This window comes from Lepus europaeus, chromosome 1 (assembly GCF_033115175.1).
Source record: "Lepus europaeus isolate LE1 chromosome 1, mLepTim1.pri, whole genome shotgun sequence".
Classification (NCBI taxonomy): domain Eukaryota; kingdom Metazoa; phylum Chordata; class Mammalia; order Lagomorpha; family Leporidae; genus Lepus; species Lepus europaeus.
This window is the reverse complement of record NC_084827.1, coordinates 101874439-101897940: the sequence shown is the minus strand read 5'-3', so window position 1 is coordinate 101897940 and position 23502 is coordinate 101874439. Positions and strand designations below refer to the sequence as shown.

The window sequence follows — 23502 nt, the reverse complement described above, 5'->3', positions numbered from 1 at the left end:
CCTTTAAGAGCTAGTCAGTTACTTCTTTAACATAGCTTCATGAGAAAATTAGGCTGCTTGTTATAGAAGGAAGACAGAAATCTCCCAAGACAGAAATCTCCCATTACATCTAAAGTATTTTTATTTTTAACAAACATTTTAAAATAAGAGCTCCCCAAAAGAAAAGGATGTGAACACAAGGAAATTGCTTTCTGAGGCAAGCACTGGCTACATCACACCCACCCCCTCTCTCCCACTCCAATATTACTTACTCGGACACGTGTGCTTGGTTCATTAGTATTTCCCATCATGTCAGAAAAGCTTTGTTCACACAAGTGCAATAACACAACTAGGTAGAGACCAGAGCTGATAAACTCATACTCAGCCTTCAATAGGGAAGCCAACAAAAGAAAAAGAGAAATAGAGAATAAAAAAATTAGTAGGATAGAGATTGACATTCATAGAATATTGATAAGCTAGAGGAAATGTACTCATATCTGGTTCCTTGAATGGGATATAGTGCTATCTACTAAAATAAGAAAAGGCTGTCCTTCATAAATTCATAAAAATCTTATTAATGTCATATAATGAATCCACATAGGTGTGACTATCCATTCTCACAGTTCTCCTTTATGTAATGATTTATATAAAAGTGGAAAATTTAAATCATTTGATAATGCTTTTTCTACAAAGCCAATATTTCTTTTTACAAAGAGCTGTAGCTACATGTTTACTTAAAAATTGCCATTTTATTTACAACTAAATAAACTATTATAGCTAAAACCTATTCTGATAGCACAGGTATTTCTTGTGTAATACAGTTAACCTAAAGGCAACAGTAAACACAAGAATGAATCAATAAAAGTAACCTAGTGGCCGGCGCCGTGGCTTAACAGGCTAATCTTCCGCCTTGCGGCGCCAGCACACCGGGTTCTAGTCCCGGTTGGGGTGCCGGATTCTATCCCGGTTGCCCCTCTTCCAGGCCAGCTCTCTGCTATGGCCCGGGAAGGCAGTGGAGGATGGCCCAAGTCCTTGGGCCCTGCACCCCATGGGAGACCAGGAAAAGCACTTGGCTCCTGGCTTCGGATCAGCGTGATGCGCCAGTCGCAGTGGCCATTGGAGGGTGAACCAACGGCAAAAAGGAAGACCTTTCTCTCTGTCTCTCTCTCTCTCTCTCTCACTATCCACTCAGCCTGTCAAAAAAAAAAGTAACCTAGTAACTCCAATCATCCTCAAGAAATTTGTAATTGGTAAAAACAGTACTATAGCCCACAAGTGCTCTGCAGTTTTAAAGCTATGAATACAAAGGCACTAAAAAATCTAATCTGTCCTATAATTTTTACAAAGTAACTATCTAGAAGTTCTACTTTTCTTGGGTAATTAACTCATCTAAAGTTAAGAATTATACATTAATTATAACCTTACTGAGTACTATGTATTCCAGAAATTTAAAATCTATTGTTTCTTTAAATGCTTCATACTTAATTTCAATTAAAAAAAATTTCAGAAAAATTTAAAAACTTAAGTTATCACCTTAAGATGATACCACTGGATAACAAAGAGAAAAACTACACTGAACTAATAACTCAGAATGAGGGTAGCTTATAGGCCACTAGAATCCATGACTCACACAACAAAAACAAATTAAGGGGGCCGGTGTTGTGGCCCTGCGGGTTAAAGCCCTGCCTGAGTGCCAGCATCCAATATGAGTGACGGTTCAAGTCCCGGCTGCTCCACTTCCAATCCAGCTCTCTGCTGTGGCCTAGGAAAGCAGAAGATGACCCACGTGCTTGGGCCCCTGCATCCGTGTGGGAGACCTGGAAGAAGCTCCTGGCTTCAGATCAGCTCAGCTCTGGCATCGTGGTCATTTGGGGAATGAACCAGCAAATGGAAGACCTCTCTCTCTCTCTCTGGCTCTACCTATCTCTTTGTAACTCTTTCAAATAAATAAATAATAAATCTTAAAAAAAAATAAAAGCCAAGAAATTTAATTAAGGGTGTCACTAACAAGTGCCAGCTAGTATTTCCTAACACTTCAAAATTGTTGAAGAATGTGGGCCTTTAAAGGCTTGAAAAACAACAAAAACACTCCTGGCTCAATTGAGGGGGGGAAAAACTGCCTTTCAGAGACAGAATTAAACAACTAAGGGAAGACGGCCAGAAGAAAAAATGCCCTTAAAACCTCTCATTTTAGAGGACAATATAGATATGTACTTTTTTTCCTTTCCATACTGTTTCCTCTATTAAGATTTTATTTATTTATTTGAGAGGTGGAGTTACAGACAGAGACAGAGAGAAAGGTCTTCCTTTTCCATTGGTTCATTCCCCAAATGGCCACAACTGCGCTGATCCAAAGCCAGGAACCAGGAGCTTCTTTCCGGTATCCCATGCGGGTGCAGGGGCCCAAGCACTTGGGCCATCCTCCACTGCTTTCCAGGCCATAGCAGAGAGCTTGACTGGAAGAAGAACAACCGGGACTAGAACCGGTGCCCATATGGGATGCCGGCGCTGCAGGTGGAGGATTAACCTAGTGCACCACGGCGTCGGCTCCCTCCCCTATTCTTAAAAATACCAGTGCTCAGTGTTCTAGAGACTATTTGAATATTTAAGACATCTCCTAGCTGAAATTGATAGAATAAAACTTCCTAATAATTTAACATAATTTAGATCAGTGACTCCTAAAAGCCTGGCGCTAAGTAATTAGTTTCAAGGGATATAAGAATTCCTTCTAGAGTTTTTAAAGGTGTGCTTTCTAAGATGAGTCCATACTTTTTAATCAGATTTTCAAAGGGTATCCATTATTCCCACATTTTAAAAGTAAAAGCTGTTGACAAAAGATGATACATTATGTATGATTTCATTTATATGATACTTAGAATAGATAAATCTATAAAAGCACAAACTGGTGCACACTAGGGACCTGGAGAAAAACAAATGGGGAGCAACTGCTTAATGGATACAGGATTTTCTTGTGGAGTGATGAAAATGTTTGATTATAAAATGGAAATTAAAAACTTACAGCTCTGGGGAAGTAGGCTGGCATGCCTAATCTGGGACTACTTCCCTAGGCTTACATGGTGAATTTTAAGTCTAAAACTTTGACTTGCTTTTGTCTTTCATTCAAAAAACAGAAAAATAAAGATAAATTATAAAGGACCCAGTGCAGTAACAGATTATGTTAAGAACACTATTATTATTTTAATGCAGAGTTTCTGACCATGCTTCAACCTTTTCTTCAAGAGCTGTCCTTTAAGCATTGAATAGACACTTACCAAATTAGGCAAAATATACTAACTTGTTCATTTGCATGAGCTCTATGTAGTTCATGAATATCAAAATCCTCCAGGTTAAGCTGCAACTTTTCTTTACAGAGTTCACAGGTGGTTACGGCCTCTAATGAAGAACCTGGTAAAAATTAAATTAATTAAATTACAAATCAAGCTCAGCTTTCAATGTCTTCACATTTTTCTATTAAGTTTTCAGCTTAAAACAGAGAAAATCCTACTGAATAAGAAAAAAGAGACTGTATTATTATTCCAGTAACCAATCATATATCCTAAAAGAGCAACCAATAATACACAATGACCATGTCAGGTCATACCCTATGGTATTTAGGGCTCTACCCATCATTTAAGTACAAATTTTCCTCCCACATACTCACTTTGCATCCTGGATTGTGGGAAGCTGACAGAGGCAATGGAATGTCATCTGTACTTCCTACTATGGCATAAAAACAATGTTTAATCATAAAACAACTCAACTAAGTTACATATCCAGGCCACTTTATTTGCTGTGACAGCGCAATACCTAAGACTTTGGGAATCTAAAGAATGTGCCTGCCCTAAGGGTTAGGAAAGTAAAGAAAAAAAGGATCTACCTTTTAGTCCAGATAAAAGCAATTCCTTCCAATCATGAAAAGAATTAGTCCTGATAGATACTAAAACATACCTGAACCTTGAAAACATTGTGCTCAGCAAAACTATTCCAGGGACAAAAGGACATAGTTCATGATGCAAAAGAACAAGTAGTATATGAAATATCTAGAATAGAGGCCGGCGTTTTGAGTTAAGCAGCACAGGCCCGACTGTTTCACTTCCAATCCAGCTCCCTGCTAAAGAGCCTGAGAGGGCAGCACAAAATGGCCCAGGTGCTTGGGTCCTGACACCCACATGGGAGACCTGGAAGAAGCTCCTGACTCCGGTCTGGCCCACTTGGGGAGTGAACCAGCAGATGGAAGATTCATTCTCTTCCTCTCTCCCTAACTCTGCTTTTCAAATGAAATAAATCTAGAACAGGAAAATTTAAAGAAAAAGTAGACCAGAAGTTGCCATAGACTGGGGAGTTACTGCTTAGGGGGTATAGTTTCTGTCCAGGGTAATGAAAATTTTTGGAAATAGACAGTGGTGATGGTGCACTACATTCTGAATGTACTGAATTATGTAATAAAATATAGTCAATATGGTAAATTTCATGTTATATATATTTTACATTTCATTATAGTTTGAGAGGCAGAATAACAAGAGACACAAAGAGAGCTTCCAACTGCCAGTATACTCCCCAAATGCCCACAACAGCAGGAGCTGGGCCATGCTGAAGCCAGGAGACAGAACTCCATCCAAGCATCCCACATAAGTGGCAGAGATCTAAGTATATGGCGGATCATCTGCTGCATCCCAGTGTGTGTATTAGCAGGAAGCTGGATTGGAAGCTAAGATCGAATTCAATTCTAGGCACTGTAAAATGGGATGCAGGCATTCCAAGCAGTATCTTAACCTACTGTACCACAGCACTTGCTGCATCTCTGCCCCCCTCCCTTTATAAAGAACTTCAGTTTAATATGCATTCAACAATTGATTACTTGTAAACCTGGTTCTAATATAGTAGGTAATAGTCTTTTTCTTTCCTGTGTTTATTTTTAGATTTAGCATCAAAGTGAAAAGCGTCATAACCATTAAAGTTGTGTGAAAAACAGGCTAGAATTTAAATTCAACTGTTGACTGACTTGTATACACCAGGCAATAATTAAAGATTCTGGAGATTCATAAAAGAATTAACTAGTAGTAGCGCCTGTCTTTAAAGAACTCATAAAACAAAACCAGTGTTATTTAATAACAATTTCTTTAAATGAGTAAAGTCTGAGGGCTAGCACTGTGGCACAGGGCTTCTCAAGCCACCACTTGGGACAAGCGCATCCCATACAGGAATGCCCAGGATCAAATGTCCAGCTTCCGAGAGGCAGACAATAGCCGAAATACTTAGGTTTCTGTCACCCACATGGGAGACCAGGATGACTGGTCTCTGTCCTGGCTCTTGGCCTCTGTCTAGCCCAGTACTTGTTATCCTGAACATCTGGGGAGTGATCCAGCAAATGGAAGATCTCTTTCTTCCTCTGTCATTCTGCCTTTCAAATAAACTAAAGATTATTTCAAAAAAAATCCTTTTAAAAGTTTGACATGAAGTCCAAGACAGCACTAATACCTATGTGCATTTCCTAGAACACAGCTGAAAGGAGAATGAGTTCTGTTCCTAGGAGCCATGTTGTTTCAAAAGTTGAACTATACCAGATTTTCACTAAGGTCATGCACTAAATTTAGGGCGGTTCAAGGAGCCAGTGCTGTGGTGCAACACATTAAGCCACCGTCTGCAGTGCTGGCACCACATATGCACACTGCTCCAGTCCTGATCCAGCTCCCTGCTAATGGCATGGGAAATGCAATGGAAGATGGCCCTTGGGCCCCGCACTGATGTGGGAGACCTGAAAGAAGCTTCTGGCTCCTGGCTCCAAAAGCCCAGACCCACTCCTGGCTGATGAGGCCATTTGAGAAGTGAACCAGCAAATAGAAGAGCTCTCTAACTCTGCCTTTCGAATAAATAACTCTTAAAAAAAAAAAAAAAAAAAAAAAAAAGGGTTGTGGGGCCAGCGCTGTGGTGCAGTGGGTTAAAGCCCTGGCCTGAAGCACTGGCATCCCACATGGATGCCAGTTCTATTCCCGACTGCTCCTCTTCCAATCCAGCTTCTCTGTTATGGCCTGGGAAAGCAGATGGCCCAAGTCCTTGGGCCCCCACACCCACGTGGGAGACCCGAAAGAAGCTCCTGGCTTGGGATTAGTGCAGCTCTGCCCGTTGCGGCCATCTGGGGAGTGAACCAGTGGATGGAAGACCTCTCTACTTCACTCTCTAACTGTCTTTCAAATAAATAAAATAAATCTTAAAAAAAAAAAGGTGGTAAGACAATGACAGATTGCATGTATTAGAATGGTCTCTTAAGGCTACAATGAAGCTAAAACATTCACATTGCCTAATGACACCCTAGCCAATATACATAGCATCAATGCAATCCATCACTCATGTATCTGTGGTAAGCTGGTGTAAAAAAAAAAAAAAAAACAACCTTGCACTACCAAACATACCAAATATAAAGGTATACAGAACATGCAATTATGTACATAATACCTGATAAAGATATGAACAATTATCTTATTGGTTTATGTATTTACTATGTATGTTCTCTTGCTTATATATTTAAAAAAGTTTACTGTAAAACCATAGTCCCTATTATGGCACCATCAGCTTCATGTATCTGTGCTTACAGCCCATCTTGAATGCACCATGTTCTTTTATGTCTGATTTAATCTCATGTTGTTTTGTTCGCTGTGGTCTCAGAGCAGTATACACATACACCAAACAGCCTAGGGGCAGAGGGGGCTCTATAGAAGTTTCTGTAAGTATACTCTATGATATTCCCTTGCTGATGCAATTGCCTAATAATGCATTTCTCAGAACACATCTCTGTGCTGTGCAATCGATGACTGTATTTCAAGTATGAAGTCAGTTTCTTTTTTTTTTTTTTTTGAGTACAAATACATGAAGATTAAAAAGAAATTAAAATGCATTTGGAACATTTTCTTAATTACCACAAGTCACAATTAAAAATCACTGAACAAAATTCAGGACAAATCCATGTTATGATCTGAGAAAAAATGAGAGAGATTTTAAACTATTCTCAGAAGCAGGAAAGTATTAATAATCATAAAATAAGAACTTCAGAGATCACTTTAGTACCATTCATTTTTATCTTAGGGCTTCATTTTTCTCTTCCATGGAATGAGAAACCTACCAAAGGTCATTCAAAAAAGGTCATCACAATGCTATAACTAGTACTGCAATAGTATTTTTTCACTTTGTGTTGCTATGTGGGGGCAAACTGTTGAAATATTTACTTAATATATACTAAACTGATCTTCTGTATATAAAGAGAATTGAAAATGAATCTTGATGTGAATGGAAGGGGAGAGGGAGCGGGAAAGGGGAGGGTTGCGGGTGGGAAGGAAGTTATTGGGGGGGGGGCATTGTAATCCATAAGCTGTACTTTGGAAATTTATATTCATTAAATAAAAGTTAAAAAAAAAAAAGCATGCTAAATACTTTACATGTACTACATCTTAAACCCTAGGGCAATGAACGATAAAGCCTATGTGGCTACCACCAATACCGCATAGCCAAGAAATAAGCTGTTGCAAGTGAGATGGAATTATCACAGAGCTTTGGGCTTAGCCAGGCTTAGAAAAAACAAACTGCTTCCTCCCTCACATCCCAAATGAGTCTTATGCCCATACCTGCACCACATCACTGGAAACAGCAGAAAACAGTTCAATCACATTTAAGTAGATACCCATCACACAGATTATGAGAACAAAAATCAGTGCCATTATACCTCAACATATTTGCCTATGTCATCAGCCCATAATTATCAGACCTTTAATCTCACATAATCATGCACATTTACTAATCTTACCTAGTTTCCCACCTTTCTTACCCTATTAGTCATTCCCACTATATCCTGTGGCATTCATGGTCTACATATCAGTAAATTCTTCTAATAACATGACTTTTAAGTTTATTTTTTTTTCATTCTTTTTTTTTTTTAACTTTTATTTAATGAATATAAATTTCCAGTGTACAGCTTATGGATTACAATGGCTTCCCCCTCCCATAACTTCCCTCCCACCCGCAACCCTCCCCTCTCCTGCTCCCTCTCCCCTTCTATTAGCATCCAGATTCATTTTCAATTCTCTTTATATACATAAGATCAATTTAGTATAAAGATTTCAACAGTTTGCACCCACATAGAAACACAAAGTGAAACATACTGTTTGAGTACTAGTTATAGCATTAAATCACAATGTACAGCACATTAAGGACAGAGATCCCACATGAGGAACAAGTGCACAGTGGCTCCTGTTGTTGACCCAACAAATTGACACTCTAGTTTATGGCGCCAGTAACCATCCTAGGCTGTCGTCATGAGTTGCCAAGGCTATGGAAGCCTTCCAAGTTCGCCGACTCTGATCATATTTAGACAAGGTCATAAAAGACAGAGTGAGGATAGTAACCAATGATCCTAAGAGTGGCATTTACCAGGTTTGAACAATTATTCAGCATTAAGTGGGGAAGAGGACCATCAGTACACACAGGTTGGGAGTAGAGCCATTGGTGGCAGAGTAGAGGTTATGATTACAAAGGAATGAGGCCCAAGTGCGCTAGACAGGGCCTAGAACAAAGGACAGAGTCATTATTAGAGGAGCTAAGAAAGGTGCTGTCTAAGCTACAAGTAAGTTTTCTGATTGAGAGGCAAATAGAACCTGATAGAAGGGGCTTGATAATAATCTGGTGGGCTTTAGGCCTTGTAAATTCAGAGGCCCAGACCTATCTATCTCTTCACATGGGGTATATCCTAAGGGAGGTGTGAACCTCCTAGGGGAAGGCACTCTGTTGACTTTCATTACTTGGCTGGCCTGGGAGGAGAGCTGGCCAGGTAAAGGCAGGGGGCATCTCTAACAAGAAATTTACAGTTCTGCCTGCAATGTTGCTAACCCTACTTGACCATCCGCTCAGCTGCAGTGGTCACTTTGGAAGTTGGGCTGAGTGAAGGGCTTTTCAGCTTAGAGCCAATAAGATCTGTGGCTCTGACCTGGGCATCCTTCGACTCCAGGGCAGGTCCATTTCCAGTGATCCAACTCTTGGCAGAGCTGCCAGGGCTCTTCACAAGCTGACTTCTGCTGAAGCCCAGGCTTACCACATTGAAAGCCACTGCAGTGGACTGGCCTGTTGGGTCTCCTTGAGGGCAGATCACTGTACAGATCAGCCATTAATAGGCCTGCCACCCATTGCTTCTGATGCCGAGCTTTCTTTTCCTCCTGGTTTGTGTTAAAGCAGACCAGAGGATGCAAGTCAAGGGAGTGCCCGTGTCCCATCTCTAATCTTCGGTGGCCTGAACTACAAGTCTATAGTCACAGACATGTTCTGTAGTAGTTTTTCTAAGGTAGACAATGCCCATGAGGAAAATTATATTCTCACTTTAAAACTTTCTTTCCCTTTGGTCTGAAAGGGAGGTTTTTTCTACTTACTGTATACTTCGCTGATGGCAAAGTGAATCTAGCTATGAGATTATTATTTAAGTTCTTATTTTGGCTATGCTATTGCAGAAAAATGTTAGCCATCTCTTTTATAAGGTCTAAAGATTAAATTGTGCATCCTACAGATTCCTTCATAAAAATCAATTGGCAATCTACAAAAAGAGTTAAAGATTTTAAAAGCTATTATTAAAATTGCTATATTGGTCTATTATGCTATATTATATGTGTGTACATATTGTATGTCCACATGGGGAAATTTTATTAAGAGTTTTATTTTAAATGGCTTATAGTTAAGATTGTCCATAAATTTAAGCTGCTAAAATCAATCAAAGATACATTTTAATTTGTGGGACCTGAATCTGTGTATCATATGTTTTAGACTTGTTGGTAGAAAGAAACTAAAAACATTTTATATGGTTGTGCTTAAGTTTACTGGCTAAACAAACTACACCATGTTAGATATTTAAGAGGTGTTTTCAAATACATGATTCTTAAAATTTATAGAAGGCATTGGACCTTCTGGTAAATGTTTTCTTAAGTTGTTATCTAATGGTTGAAACGGTTTGCTAAGTATTCATGTAATATTGCTATTGTCAGCAAGCGATCTAGGACTTGCTCCCTCATTTCTCTATTCTAAGCCCAACTTGTTCTTTCATTTCTCTATTCTCTTCAAGGTAGGAAACTAATTCTATTATGAAGGAATCTGTAGGACTTTTAAGTTTATTTTTAAATTTATTTATTTTGAAAGTCAGAGTTACAGAGAAAGAGGGATACGGAGATATCTTCCATCTGTTGGTCTACTCCCCAGATGGTCACAACAGCTAGCACTGGGCCAAGCAGAAGCCAGGAGCTTCTTCAGGTCTCCAATGTGTGTGTCATGGGTCCAAACACTTGAGTCATATTCTGCTGCTTTTCCCAGGCCATTAGCAGGGAGCTGGATCAGAAGTGGAGCAGCCAGGACACAAGCAGATACCCATACGGGATGCCAGCATTGAAGGTGGCAACTTAACCTGTCACACCACAATGCTGGCCCCCTCAGTATTTTTTTAGCATTATGTATAAACCACAGTGCCCCTGACTGATTAGATACTCTGACAGCCATGTTTTTCCAGTCTCTCTTACCTCAGGAACAAGAAATAGGTACACCTCCCACCCACCCTTTTCTGTTTTCAAACCTTAAGTACTCCCTCATCATTAATGACTTTACCAACTTATTTCTACTCCCTTACCAATTTATTTTGTGTTTATTTCAACATCCATACAGACCATTCACTTTGGGTCCTTTCTCTATATCCTTGCATTCTGTATCACCCCCACTCAGATACCCATTGTAGGGTCATACCCTTGATCTTGTCACAATTTACTATACTACCCTGAAATCTGTATTTTAAGCAACCTTTCCTCTTGTAACTACAAATTACCACTGTAGCTTACCCACTCTGATAAGTGTGCATCATCAGTGAGTCTCAAAAATACTAACTTTTTCATCATGCACATTTGCTGTCCTTACTACCTTCCTGATTTTAATTTCCTATAATCACCACAATCATGTCTTTACACTCTTAACTCTATGACATTTTCTTGGCAAAGGACTCAAGTCCACCAAACACCAATGCTTATCTGTATCCATGTTTCTGAAAAGTGCTTTGAAAAAAAAAAATGCATGTGTCTCAATTTAAAATCACTTTTACAGACACTAATATGACCTGGAAATCCTACCATAGGAGTTTTCAAAGTTACTGGAAGATGCATATTATGAAAAAACTATGCTTAGATTTCAAAATGTCTTCTGCACCAAAATAAACTTAGTAAATTTCCATTTTTCCTCAAACTTTTGAAGTACCCTTATAAATCCTTATGTTATTTTCCTTATACCTCAAAACCTCCTAACTTGTCCTAATCAGCTAAATTTGTTTTTAAGAAAAGAGAACCAACTATATAAGAAGCTATGCATCTTCCCATCAATGTAACAACTGATCCACAACTTGCATCTATAGCTATCTGCAGGTGAAATGTCCTTTATCCTATCGAAAGGTTAAGTAGTCAACCAGTGCTCTGGATCCCTTCTTTTTCTTTCTTTCCTTAGTTTTTCCTCTTCCTGATCTCTCAAAAACATGTCTAGGAGTAGACATTAAGCCTGGCAGTTAAGACAGCCACATCCCACACTGGAGTGCCTGGATGTCATACTGCAACCTCTAGTCCTAGCTCCAAGTTCCCATCAATGCTGATCCTAGAAAGCAGCAGTGATGGCTCAGGTAATTGGGTACCTGCCACCCACAGAAACCAGTATTGTGTTCCCCACTTTGGCCCTGGTCACTGAGAGCATCTGGGGAGTGAACCTAGAGATAGGAGCTCTCTGACTGTGTCTATTTGTGCAGTAGTGTAGCAAGTTAAGCCATGGCCTGCAATGCAGGCATTATATGAGTACTGGTTTGAGTCCCAGCTGCTCTGCTTCCCCAGTTCCTTGGCTAATGTGCCTGGGAAAGCAACAGGAGGAGATGGCCCAAGTGCTTGGGTCTCTGCTACCTATGTGGGATATGTGGATAGAGTTCCAGCCTCTGCTGTCACTGCCATTTGAGAATGAACCAGTAGATTAAAGATATCCATCTCTCCTTCTGTCTCTGTAACTCTGCCTTTCAAATAAATAAATCTTTTTTAAAAAGCCTTAAAGTTTCATACTCCCAAATAAAACGTCCTTTGAACCCACAAAACTCTCTAATTTCTGCCCCCATCTCTAAATTCACTGACAATAAAGTTTGTTGAAAGAGGGGCCTAAGTTGGGGCCCCCCTTTTTACCTCACTTTTCTTCTTAATCCAGTCTTACTAGGCTTATGAATCCACTTCACAGAGATAGAAGCCATCAAGGATATCCATGCTATCAAATCCAATCATCATTTTCTTTATTATTATCTTACTTCTCAGAGGTACAGAGTTGTTCACACCTTCCTTAAAATATTTCATTCTTTTAACTTGTACAATATAACATTTTCTTACCTTTTTCCTATCTCACTGCATGTGGAGTCTGCACTTTAAATCTTCTTTTCCCCTCTCACTAAATGTTTAGGTGCTACAGGGCTGTGTCCTGGGTCTATTTCTTTGATATGTGATCTTCTTCTAGTTGACCTTGTTTAGTTCCAAAGCTTCAATTGTTACTTCCATTTTCATAATTCCCAAGATTTCTCCCAAAATACCAGGCCTGTCCAGCTAACAGACTATGTAACATTTATGGTCATCTAATAAATAGTAAGTTCAAATATAGCATGTGCAAAACCTATCCCATTTCCAGCTTCCTTATTTCAGTAAAAGGCACTACCATTCACTTAGCTTCTTAAGGAAAAAAACATTAATTTCCCTATCATGTTCCTTCTACACTATACCACATCGAATCCATTGGCAAGTCCTATAAGAATCCACCTCCAAAACAAGGAAAAATCCATTTCTATTGTCACTAACAGCAACTCAAAGAAGCACTACTATAATATAATAGACTTCTAGTTGGTCTCCCTGCTCCCACTAATCCGTTCTGTATAGTTCAGCCAACTATCACTAAGAACACATCACATCCAGCTTCCAGTGCTCCCTACACTGCTTCTCCCCCAACCCCCACTTCAGTGCCCTCACATCACACTTAGATGAAAATCTAAGCTTTGGACCTTGGCTATAAAATTCTTCCATGAGCTAGCCTCTGCTAATCTCTCATCTCAACTGTATCACTCCTTCCCCTCACCCACTAATTATGTACCAGCCACACTGTGCATCATTCAGTGTCACAAATACACTTAACTCATTCCCACTTTGAAGTCTGCATTAGAGGCTGGCGTTCTAGCACAGTGGGTAAAACTGTCGCCTACAATGCCAATATTCCATATGAATGCCAGTTCATGTCCTGGGTGCTCCACTTTCAATGCAGCTCCCTGCTAATGGCCTGGGAAAAGCAGTGGAAGCTGATTCAAGTGCTTGGGACCCTGCCATCCATGTGGGAGGCTTGAAAGAAGCTTCTTGCTCTGGCCAAGCCCAGAGCTGCCCATCACAGTCATCTGGGGAGTGAACCGGCAGGTGGAAGATTTCTATCATTGTTTTTACAATAAAGAAGTGAATCTTAAAGAAAAAAATCTTTGCACCACTGTTCACTCTGCCAGAATGTTCTTCCTATTATTTAAGAATAGCTAATCCCTTATTGATCAGCATGAAAGTCCTCACCTCAGAAAGGCATTCGCCTAATAACCTGTAAGCCAATGCCTTGTCTGTCTTGTTTACTGTGCTATATCCCACACATGAAATTGTACCTGGCTCTATAACAGGTCCTCAATGAACTGAACATCTACAATAGATGAATCCTAATCTGCCAGATAACAAACAGCATCAGAAGCAATTTTCTTTCTAAGGACACAAAGCAGACAAACACTGTCATTTTTGCGATTCAAAAGGATTTTTCATGATATGCAAAAGAATTTTGCATGATATAAGGATGATCAATCAAAAATACAATTATACAATGTATGAAGTAGTTTGTAGGATAATAAAATTTGGGAAATAGCAACAAATTTATGAAACAAGATTACTGTTTAATGCTTTTGTTTGGACTTCAAAAATGATCAAGGTGTTTTGATGAGTCTAAATTTAATAATCAATAAATTATTACAAATTTATCAGCCAAAATGCATATATATATGCATCTCTTAGAAAAATTCTGAAAACAAAACACAAAGGTAAAACTTACCGGAGTTAATTTTGGCCTGTAACCACTTTTTCATACACTCTTGGTGGACATACTGTAAACTTCCAGTGCACTTGCATGGCTCTATCAGTAAATTAGATGATGATGCAGCTGCCATCTGACAAATTCTACATAAGTCACCTTCTTCTTCTTCAGAGTCCTCTAACAGGAGGCTGGAAAAGAAAGCACATTTTCCAAACAGAGCTATTATAACTCATCCTGGTTGATTATTTACCATCATATAAAATCCCAAGATGCTCTTGTTATTCCTACTTACACAGTGAGTAGAAAAGCAAAAAGTAACAACAAATAGCAACCACCATGAAAAGCCATGTCACTGAGAAGAAAAACTGTAAGTATTTTAAAGGTAAATAAACTATTCTATCAGTTTTCTTCAAGTGACTTTATTTTGTCTTCCATAGCAGCGCTTAAGTTCTGTATTTTTCACTGTTAAGTACACCTAAGAAACAATTTCTATAGTATCTCAGACTACTTCAAGTCCAACATTATAAAGATTAACATCTACTCATCACTTTTGTCCCCTACCTCCCAACTTAACGACTCTATAGTTGAACTAAATACATCTTGATCTACAGTTTCTCCTTTGGATGTTATCAGAACCATATTTCAACTTACCAACTTTTTTTTTTTATTAGATCACAGCAAAAAATTAAAGATTAGACTTTTTAATAGTCCCTTCACTTCAGCCCCAGCAATCTTATTAAATCATCCTGATTTCTATAACGTAGGATTTTGACGTGTGAAAACTATTTCCACTAACCTCTGTCCTCTACTTTACAGGTCAATTTGAACTGATTAATTTAAACACAGGAACAATAGTTATGTAGAAAGCACAGTACTCGTGTTAAAATCCCTACTTTGTTGGTCCACAGCTGGCATGAATATGGCACTCAGTAATTTAATAATAGTGAATGCTGAACTGCTAATGAAATAGAACTTGAATTACATGGATTCCTAAATAAACTTAACAAAAGATTTGTGGAAAGATACAAACTAAAACACAGCTGTTGGGTGACTTTCATGCTTAAGCTTAATCAGAGACATGAAGTTAGGCACAAATATTTTGAAAGACTGAAAACATGGTATTTATGTCTTTACTTTTCTTCACTTCATAAATTCAATTGAATTTTATGTGGCAGATTCAATTTTATATATCCTAATTAATTTTACTGTGTAATTCTTAAAATCTTCATGTGTGAGACAAAATACAATAAAAGAATATACACACATACACACACAAACTCTATGGCAAAAAAAATTCAGTGAGTGCTATTTTTAAAAACTCTAACCAAACACAGTTTTGTTGGTTTTATCTGTTTTTCTTTAAAGATCACAAAGCTCATGTTTTGCCCCTGCTTACACTACTGCACTCATATTTCCCTAAGCCTGACAGCAGGAAAAGGTATTATTTACTACATTCCTCAGCAGACAGGTTATAATCAGATGGAGTTGCTATAATAAACAACCATTAAAGCTAACTCTACCAAGGTAGAGCAAATCTTTTAAAAGAAAGCAAAAATATTGAGCTTAAAATCATGAAGAGAACAGCCTAAAGGTAAAATCTATGCTGTAGAAGGCAAAATGGGAATATAGAATCCTGATGCCCAACATCACAGAAAACATGTCAAGCTTCCTTTATCACCAGAGTTGGAAGCAAATATTTCATTAAAGCATAAAAATATCCAAAATTAATCATAACTCTGTCTCTCAATAATTCTATTAGGCATTTTATCGAAAAATATTTTTAAAAAAACCACTCTACAGGGGCCAGCACCCTATATTGGTGCCGGTTCAAGTGCCAGCTGCTCCATTTCCAATCCAGCTCTCTGCTATGGCCTGGGAAAGCAGCAGATGGCCCAAGTCCTTGGGCCACTGCACCTATGTGGGAGACCCAGAAGAAGCTCTTGGCTCCTGGCTTCACACTGGCTCAACTCCAACCATTACGGCTATTTGAGGAATAAACCAGAAGATGGAAGACCTCTCCCCGCCCCTGTAGCTCTGTCAAATAAATGAAACAAATCTTTAAAAAAAGAAAAAAGAAACTGTTGGGGAATGAGTGTGAAAAAACACTCTCCAACTTTAATGTCTTTTCTTCACATTTAAGCAAAAAAGTTATTCTAATACCCTGGAACTATATTAATATGATAAAATAACCAACCAAGTAGGGAATAAAAACTGGTCATTCATCTTCTTTGCCTTTGTTTTCTATATTCTCACTCTTACCAGTGAGTTTTACATAAAATTTAATTCTACAAAAGATTTTTCTTTTAAATTTTATTTATTTGAAAGACAGTGTTACAGAGAGGTAGAGACAGAGAGAAAGGTCTTCCATTTGCTGGTTCACTCCCCAGATGGCCACAATGGGTGGAGCTGTGCCGATCAGAAGCCACGTGGGTGCAGGGACCCAAAAACTTGGGCCATCTTCTGCTTTCCCAGGCCATAGCAGAGAGCGGGATTGGAAGAGGAGCAGCCAGGAAAAGAACCAGCACCCATATGGGATGCCAGCGCTTTAACCCACTGCACCACAGCTGTGGTCCCCCGAAAGATGTTTTTATGAAAACATTCTAATGCCTGAATTTAACTGGTATTTCTGTCAAATAATCTTAATATAAGGAATATTCAATATTCTGATTTTTTTTCATTCCATAAAATACAAGGTAGGGGCCAGCACTGCAGTGCAGCAGGTCAAGCCACCGTCTGCAGTGCCGAAATCCTATACGGGCACCAGTTGAGTCCCAGCTTCTCCACTTCTAATCCAGCTGCCTGTTAATGCACCTGGGAAAGCAGCGGAAGAGGGCCCAAGTCTTTGTGCCTCTGTACTTTTTGTAGGTGACCCAGAAGCTTCTGGCTTCTGGTTTCAGCCTGGCCTACCCTGGCCATTGCAGTCATTTGGGGAGTTAACCAGCAGATGGAAGATCTTTCTGTCTTTTCCTCTAATTCTTTCAAATAATAAATAAATCTTAAAAAAAGAAAAAAGATATGAGGTAGGGCAGGCATCTTACACAATGGTATAATGCCACTTAGGATACCCACATCCCACACAGGAGGGCCTGGTTTCAAGTCCCAGATCCACTCTTGACTCCAGTTTCCTGCTCACACACACCCCGAGGGACAGCACTCGATGGCTCAAGTCATGTTCCTTGCCATTTACATTGAGATTCAGATTCAGTTCCTGGTCTAAACCCAGCTGTTTTGAGCATCTGGAGAGTGACAAGATAGGAGATCTGCCTCTTTCCCTCTCTGCCCTTCAAACTTTTAAGATTTATTTACTTAAAAGGCACAGTTACAGAGACAGACACAGATCTACAATCTGCTGTTTCAAGCTCAGAATGGCCATAAGGGCCAGGGCTGGGCCAGACCAAAACCATGAGCCAGGAGCTTCTTCCAGGTTTCCCACGTCTGGGCAGGGGCCCAACCACTTGGGCCATGCTCTACTGCTTTTCCCAGAGGCATGAAAAGGAAGCTGGATCAGCAGTGGAGCAGATGAGAAATGAACTGGCACCTGGCATCATAGGTGGTGGCTTTACCTGCTATGCCACAATGCCAGCCCCAATCTTTAAAAAGATTTGCACTTAGAAATAAAAAAAATAAATGGCAAATAGATCATGTTACTAAAGGCTAAAACAGATGTAGTGATAATCCACGATGACTTGACTTCTTTTACCAATCCCGCTTAGCATTAGTCTACCAAAGGATAGAGTAAGAGACTAAGATTTTTGTTGTTGTATGTGTATATATCCAAAGTTGGTTAAAAATGACCTTTAGATTATTTCTTGATGCATTCACAACCCCAGTGCCTGCCTCAATTGAAAATGTTCATCCATTTATCTCTGGGTGAGACACTAACATCATGTTAGATATAAATATGACAGAAAGAAAGTTCAGCATATATTCTAAGAAGTCACTTTAGAAAGAGTTCTTCTTTCTGCTCTGGTGCGGGAGTGCAGTGGAGGATGGCCCAAGTGTCTGGGCCTTGCACCCCATGGGAGACCAGAAGCACGTGGCTCCTGGCTTCGGATCAGTGCAGTGCGTCGGCCAAAGTGCGCCAGCCGCAGCAGCCATTGGAGGGTGAACCAACGGCAAAGGAAGACCTTTCACTCTGTCTCTCTCTGTCTCTCTCTCACTGTCCACTCTGCCTGTCAAAAAAAAAAGAAAGAGTTCTTCTTTAATCCATTCTTGCTTTATAGGCTTAAAACAGGTTATTCAAAATTTACCTCTCTTTAATTTTCTGCAGTCTTTCTGGATCTCTGGAAGATGCACTTTTAGTTTTTTCACTTTTCCCATCAGCTGAATTCCAACCTGAAGGAATAATATCTACAGTGATCATAACATTGTCAGTCAAGTTACTTCCAAGTGACGGAGGGACTGCAAATCGGAATAAAGAACCAGGAAGAATCCCTGTTATGCCAGTATTTCTTCCACTTTGAGTAGAATCTGATGTAGAGCCACCTGTGGTAGCACTGCTCGATGCTGCAGTTGCTTGTGGTCTGTTGCCAGCAGCCCCAAGAGGATCATTCTGTGCTTCCAGGTGAACTACTTCATTTGATTCTCTCCTAAAAATATGAGACCTAGATGGTATATCAGAGGTAGATATCCTTGAAGATTCATCTCTTCCTTCTCGCCTCCTTCTAGAGAACAAGGGAGTACATCTATTTCTAAATGAGGAAGATAACCACGGTCCTGTATTTCTACCTTCAGATTCTTGGTTAAAATTTTCTGAATCTGGTTCAGAGCTATGATTTTGGCTAAGAGATGACAAACCCCATCTTCGCCTAAGAAATCGAAATCCCTGAGGAGCTTCAGACGACCTATTATCAGGAACTTCAGAAGTAGATGTTGCAATACTACGAGATTGTGAAGTTGTCAAAATTCTTGGAGACATATAAGAGTTTTCAGAACTCAATGACCTTGTATTCAAGGAATCCTGACTAGATCTTCTTGAAAAAAATGTAGATGACATACTAGAAGCTATACGTGATAGCAATCTCCTCGTTGTACGCCTACCTTCATTGTCAGAAGATTCTTGAAATGATCTTTGAGATGAACCAACCCTTTCTGAACTGCTTATAGTTGGAGTTTCATCTCTGCTTGGAATAAAAGAAAATCCAGACTGTGTACTGCTTCGGGGAGATTCTGATTCTCTTGAAGAAAAATGTGACCTAAAAGAATTTCTGCTGTAGTCCCTAGAACTTGGTATGGTTTGATGTTCAGAAGGCAACTGGTGGTGGTTTGCGGACGATGTATTCAACTGTAAAGCGCTCAGTGAGTTCTCTTTTGGTCTTGCTCCCTGTGAATATGAAGAAGGAACTCTGTCTTGAGCATCTATTTTTGAAAGGAAGGAAGAGTAACCAATTATAGGAAATAAATCTCATTAAACTTGCATATATTAACTACTAATTATTGTCAAAATGAAACATTAGATTCAAAGTGTGTACTGTTACATTTTAAGTATAGGATTTAGCTATGATTATAGAAAAACACAAATGTATTTTATCTACCTAGTCACACTGGTAAAATCCAGTACTGCTATATAAAGTCAATACTACAAATTCAAAAGAAAGAAATGTATCATGAACTTTTAAAAAGCAGAGAGCTGATGAAGATAAACAGTTGAAAATTAATCAGAAATAAATGTGGTAGATTAAATATCTAAACAGAGAATTTTAAATAATCTAAATAATACAATGTAAATGGTTCTTAAAATGACTGAAAGCAATACCATCCTAGGGAGACTGTTTTGGAGATTTTTCTTATTAATGGAAATAAGTATAAAAGTGATTTTATGTAAATACTAAATGCTTATAATTTTATGGCAAATCTTGCTAACAGTTAAAAGTTTTTCCAATCTTTTTTTTCCCCAACCGTAATTTTTCCAATCTTCTATCTTAACAACAGTGGTTCTTATTTCTGCTTTCTCGTTAAATATACTATAGCATATGGATTGGGAGATATGAATCAGAATATAGCACTGGCATCTGCATTTTTCTTTCTTTCTTTTTTTTTTTTTAGTGGGAGGTAAAATAGCAAGGTTTATTAGGGAAGGGACATCCGTAAGGACGGATGGGCACCTCTCCAGATAGAGCCTGAGAGACTAGGGGCAGGGGGGAGGAGCGGAAGGAGCGAGGTTACATGTTGAGTGGAGAGATTACACCAGACCAGGCCAGGCGGGCGGCTCAGCAGAGAGGCAGAGGGCTGAGCGCGCAGTCCGGTTGAGGCCGGGGGTTTTTAAGGAGATAGTATATGTGCTACCGAAGCGAGCACGGCATCTGCATTTTTCAAAGCGTACCATAACTGGTGTTTGAGTCTTCAAATGGAGTGAGAAAACACTCAGATTCCTTTGTGATGAAGATATCCATACTTTTAATGTAATAGCTACGCCTCTATTATAACAATACATGGAGCCTCATGAACAGATAAAACTATTAGAGTGTAAATCTTATTTCTTTCCTATACTTTTATATTCCAAAATATCTAGAAGCTAATGATACTATTAAACCTCCTCTACCAAAGCCAAGCACATACAAATATGTTTTCATTTGTTTTAAAGTCTTACTCCAAAATAACTTAAACCTTTAAAAACAAAATCATTTTCTTCATGTAAAACAAATTCCACTTTGTCTACTATATTACTGAACTTCAATTAGCACTTCTTTCTTCAGTTACTTAGGATAGCTTTATGATGCTTACTTTTGGAAATCTTAAAGTTATGTACTTTGATGGAAAATTGTGTGGTTCTTTAGACCAACTTAATGACAATGAAGGTGCTCTTGTAATATTAAAAGTATTTCTAAATTATGCCTTAAGAGGATGATTTCAACCTTCAGTTATTTCAAAATTTAACTGAGTATTTATTTTCAACATTTGGTTATTTCAGAATTTAATTATTTATTGAACTATATCCCAAGCAAATTATGTAACAGCCATATTTAGCAGACTTTACACAGCATATACTTTATATAACATATCAAGTACATTCCTCAGGGAAAAATGCAAGTAAACAATTTTAAAAGCAAAATCTAGACACTCATGTACATCTGTTTTATTTTTAACTATTTACTTTTTTTAATGCATAACATCAAATAAGGTATCTGAAACCTATCACAGTATTCTGAAATCTTCATCTGGATGTAAGATTCACTTCATTTATTCCTTTGTATTGCTATTTTAACAACATGAATAAAGAAGAAAATGTAACAACATTAGATGAGCTACACTTAATAAGGTGGTTTATACATACATGATGAAGTTGTAAAATCACCACTTCGGTGACTATAATCCATAAGATTACTAATAGAGGAATCCGTTCTTCTCTCCAAATCTCTCCTCTCTCTCATTAAGTCTGTTCCAAACGACCCAAGTACCACTGATGAAGACCTGGGGACTTGACTATGCCTCCAAGAAGAATCTTAAAATAATTGAAGAAAACTTATTTCAAAGAAAATTTAAGGTTTGTGATGGTAATACATCTTCAGCAACACAAAGCAAGTTTATTTTTATAACAGGAATTCCCAGTTACATATTGCCAATCCGAAGTAAAATTTAGCGAAAAAACAAAAAAAAAACACAACAAACATGTTCACTAATAAACTAACCACTTCTAAAATAATTTCCTACCCAATTATTGACACTAAAATCTACCCACCCTAAAAGATGTTAATGTCTTAGTCACTTCCCCATAAAAATCTGACCATACAATGTAAATAGATATAAAGTAACTACAAAGCAAAACTAAGTCTTGCCAAAGATGCAGAATTTCACAAAGTCAATGAGTGATGTGGTAGTATTGTCATGACCAAAATCAAATGGAAGATGCTTTGTATGTTGTAATACAATTTTATCAAAAATATGTTTACTACTACCACATTTGGCTCACTGTATTCTAAAAACTAATACACTGTTATGATTATCTAAATTTTATTAGATATGATTTCACTTAATAATAAAGTCTCAAACTTCTTTTCCTCTTACTATTTATCTTGAAATTTTGGCTCTTCTTTTCCTAGTCCCAATAGCCTTAAAAATTCCTCTTCATTAAGAGAAGTGGCCCAGTGTATTTTATACTAATCTTTCACATAGCAGAAGAGAACAAAAATATCTCTGCACAGTAGTATTTGTCTACAAAGTTAAGGTCAGTCTGCTCTTACCCATCACACTACTCTTAATATCCTTCAGATGGGCAGTGTCTTTCCCATGGTGGTCCTGCCTATCAAAATAGAAAGGAATCGCTTACACTAATTCAATTGGTAATACATACACATTTTAAGAATTTTATCTCCAACTGTTATCATCAGTTTTGTCTCCCTTTAAAAATATTTCAAGCACTGGCTAACATTTCATTTGAGAAGTATAACTAAGGGGGAAGTGGTTAAGTCATTTGCACAATGCCAATCATCTAGTTAGAACACTAATTCCTTGCATAGAACTCTACTGGAGTATCAGCAATTTTTTTTTAATTGAAGAGTTTCCGTATTTTTTGAAAATAAGTATAATATACCAAAATGCTTATCATTTACAAATATTCCTAGGAAATATTTGCAACATACATGAGATTTGGATTTCCTAGTAATATTTTAAAAATTCATCTCCCACTATAATCAAAATTGCTTTTATCATTTTATTATCATATATACCAGTTTAAAATCTAATTAAAGTCTAATAATATTATTCTGTGTAGGACATTAGTGCCAAATACAGAGCAAAATGCAAAAGGAAAGTTAATTTAGTTCGAGTAGTAGTTTAAAGTAAGATTTTGGAAACTGTACTACATTTCTGACTCATTGTCTTTCATGCACTCTACCTGTTTCATCCCAAACTTAAGCACAATGATGCTACATCTTAGGTAAGGGGCTTTGGTACAAAGTACATTTACAGTGACTCTTACAGAAATTTCTTACCTGATACTGTATTTAAACCATTTCCAACATTTCTTGCAGCTGAGGTAGATGTACAGTTTGTACAGGAAAGTTTAGGTCTTTTTGAATCATGATCTCGTTGTTGGTTCTGCGATCTTGAGCGTGCTCCCTGAGTTAACTCAGACTCACTATACCATGTGGATTGAAATGGTGATGCAGATGCTGATGCAGACTGGAAGTCAAAAAAATTTTTAGTGAAACAAAAAAGTGCTTGCATTCAATATTAAATTAAGTAGCAATGCTTTAGTAAATTCCTAAGGCTGGTTTATTCCTCACACGTATCAATTCTTCCCCTTTACGGTTTTTTCTTAATCTTTGTTCCCTTTGGCCATCGGTCCCTTTACTATCTATTATTATGATTCATACTTTGCTAGGTTTTCATTCTGGCTGAGACTAAGTATTCCTTGTAAGTACACATAAACATTTAGCTGAACACTAAAGGGTGTCAAACAACCAT

The 23502-nt window shown here is 38.2% G+C and overlaps 1 protein-coding gene across 3 annotated transcripts in view; it reads right to left on the bottom strand.

The window, feature by feature from the left end:
* Positions 1-23502, bottom strand: part of MARCHF7 (membrane associated ring-CH-type finger 7) — a 52226-nt gene that overhangs the window by 5308 nt on the left and 23416 nt on the right. For 2 of the 3 annotated variants that reach the window (XM_062187237.1, XM_062187234.1), the window contains 6 exons: positions 23028-23217; positions 21371-21538; positions 18348-19455; positions 14116-14285; positions 3275-3384; positions 252-365 (listed from right to left, as the gene is read on the bottom strand). In XM_062187237.1, coding sequence (XP_062043221.1) covers positions 252-365; positions 3275-3384; positions 14116-14285; positions 18348-19455; positions 21371-21538; positions 23028-23217 — 1860 coding nt within the window. Of the gene's footprint in view, positions 1-251; positions 366-3274; positions 3385-14115; positions 14286-18347; positions 19456-21370; positions 21539-22277; positions 22337-23027; positions 23218-23502 lie in introns of those variants that run through there. The other variant, XM_062187239.1, reaches the window with a different exon arrangement.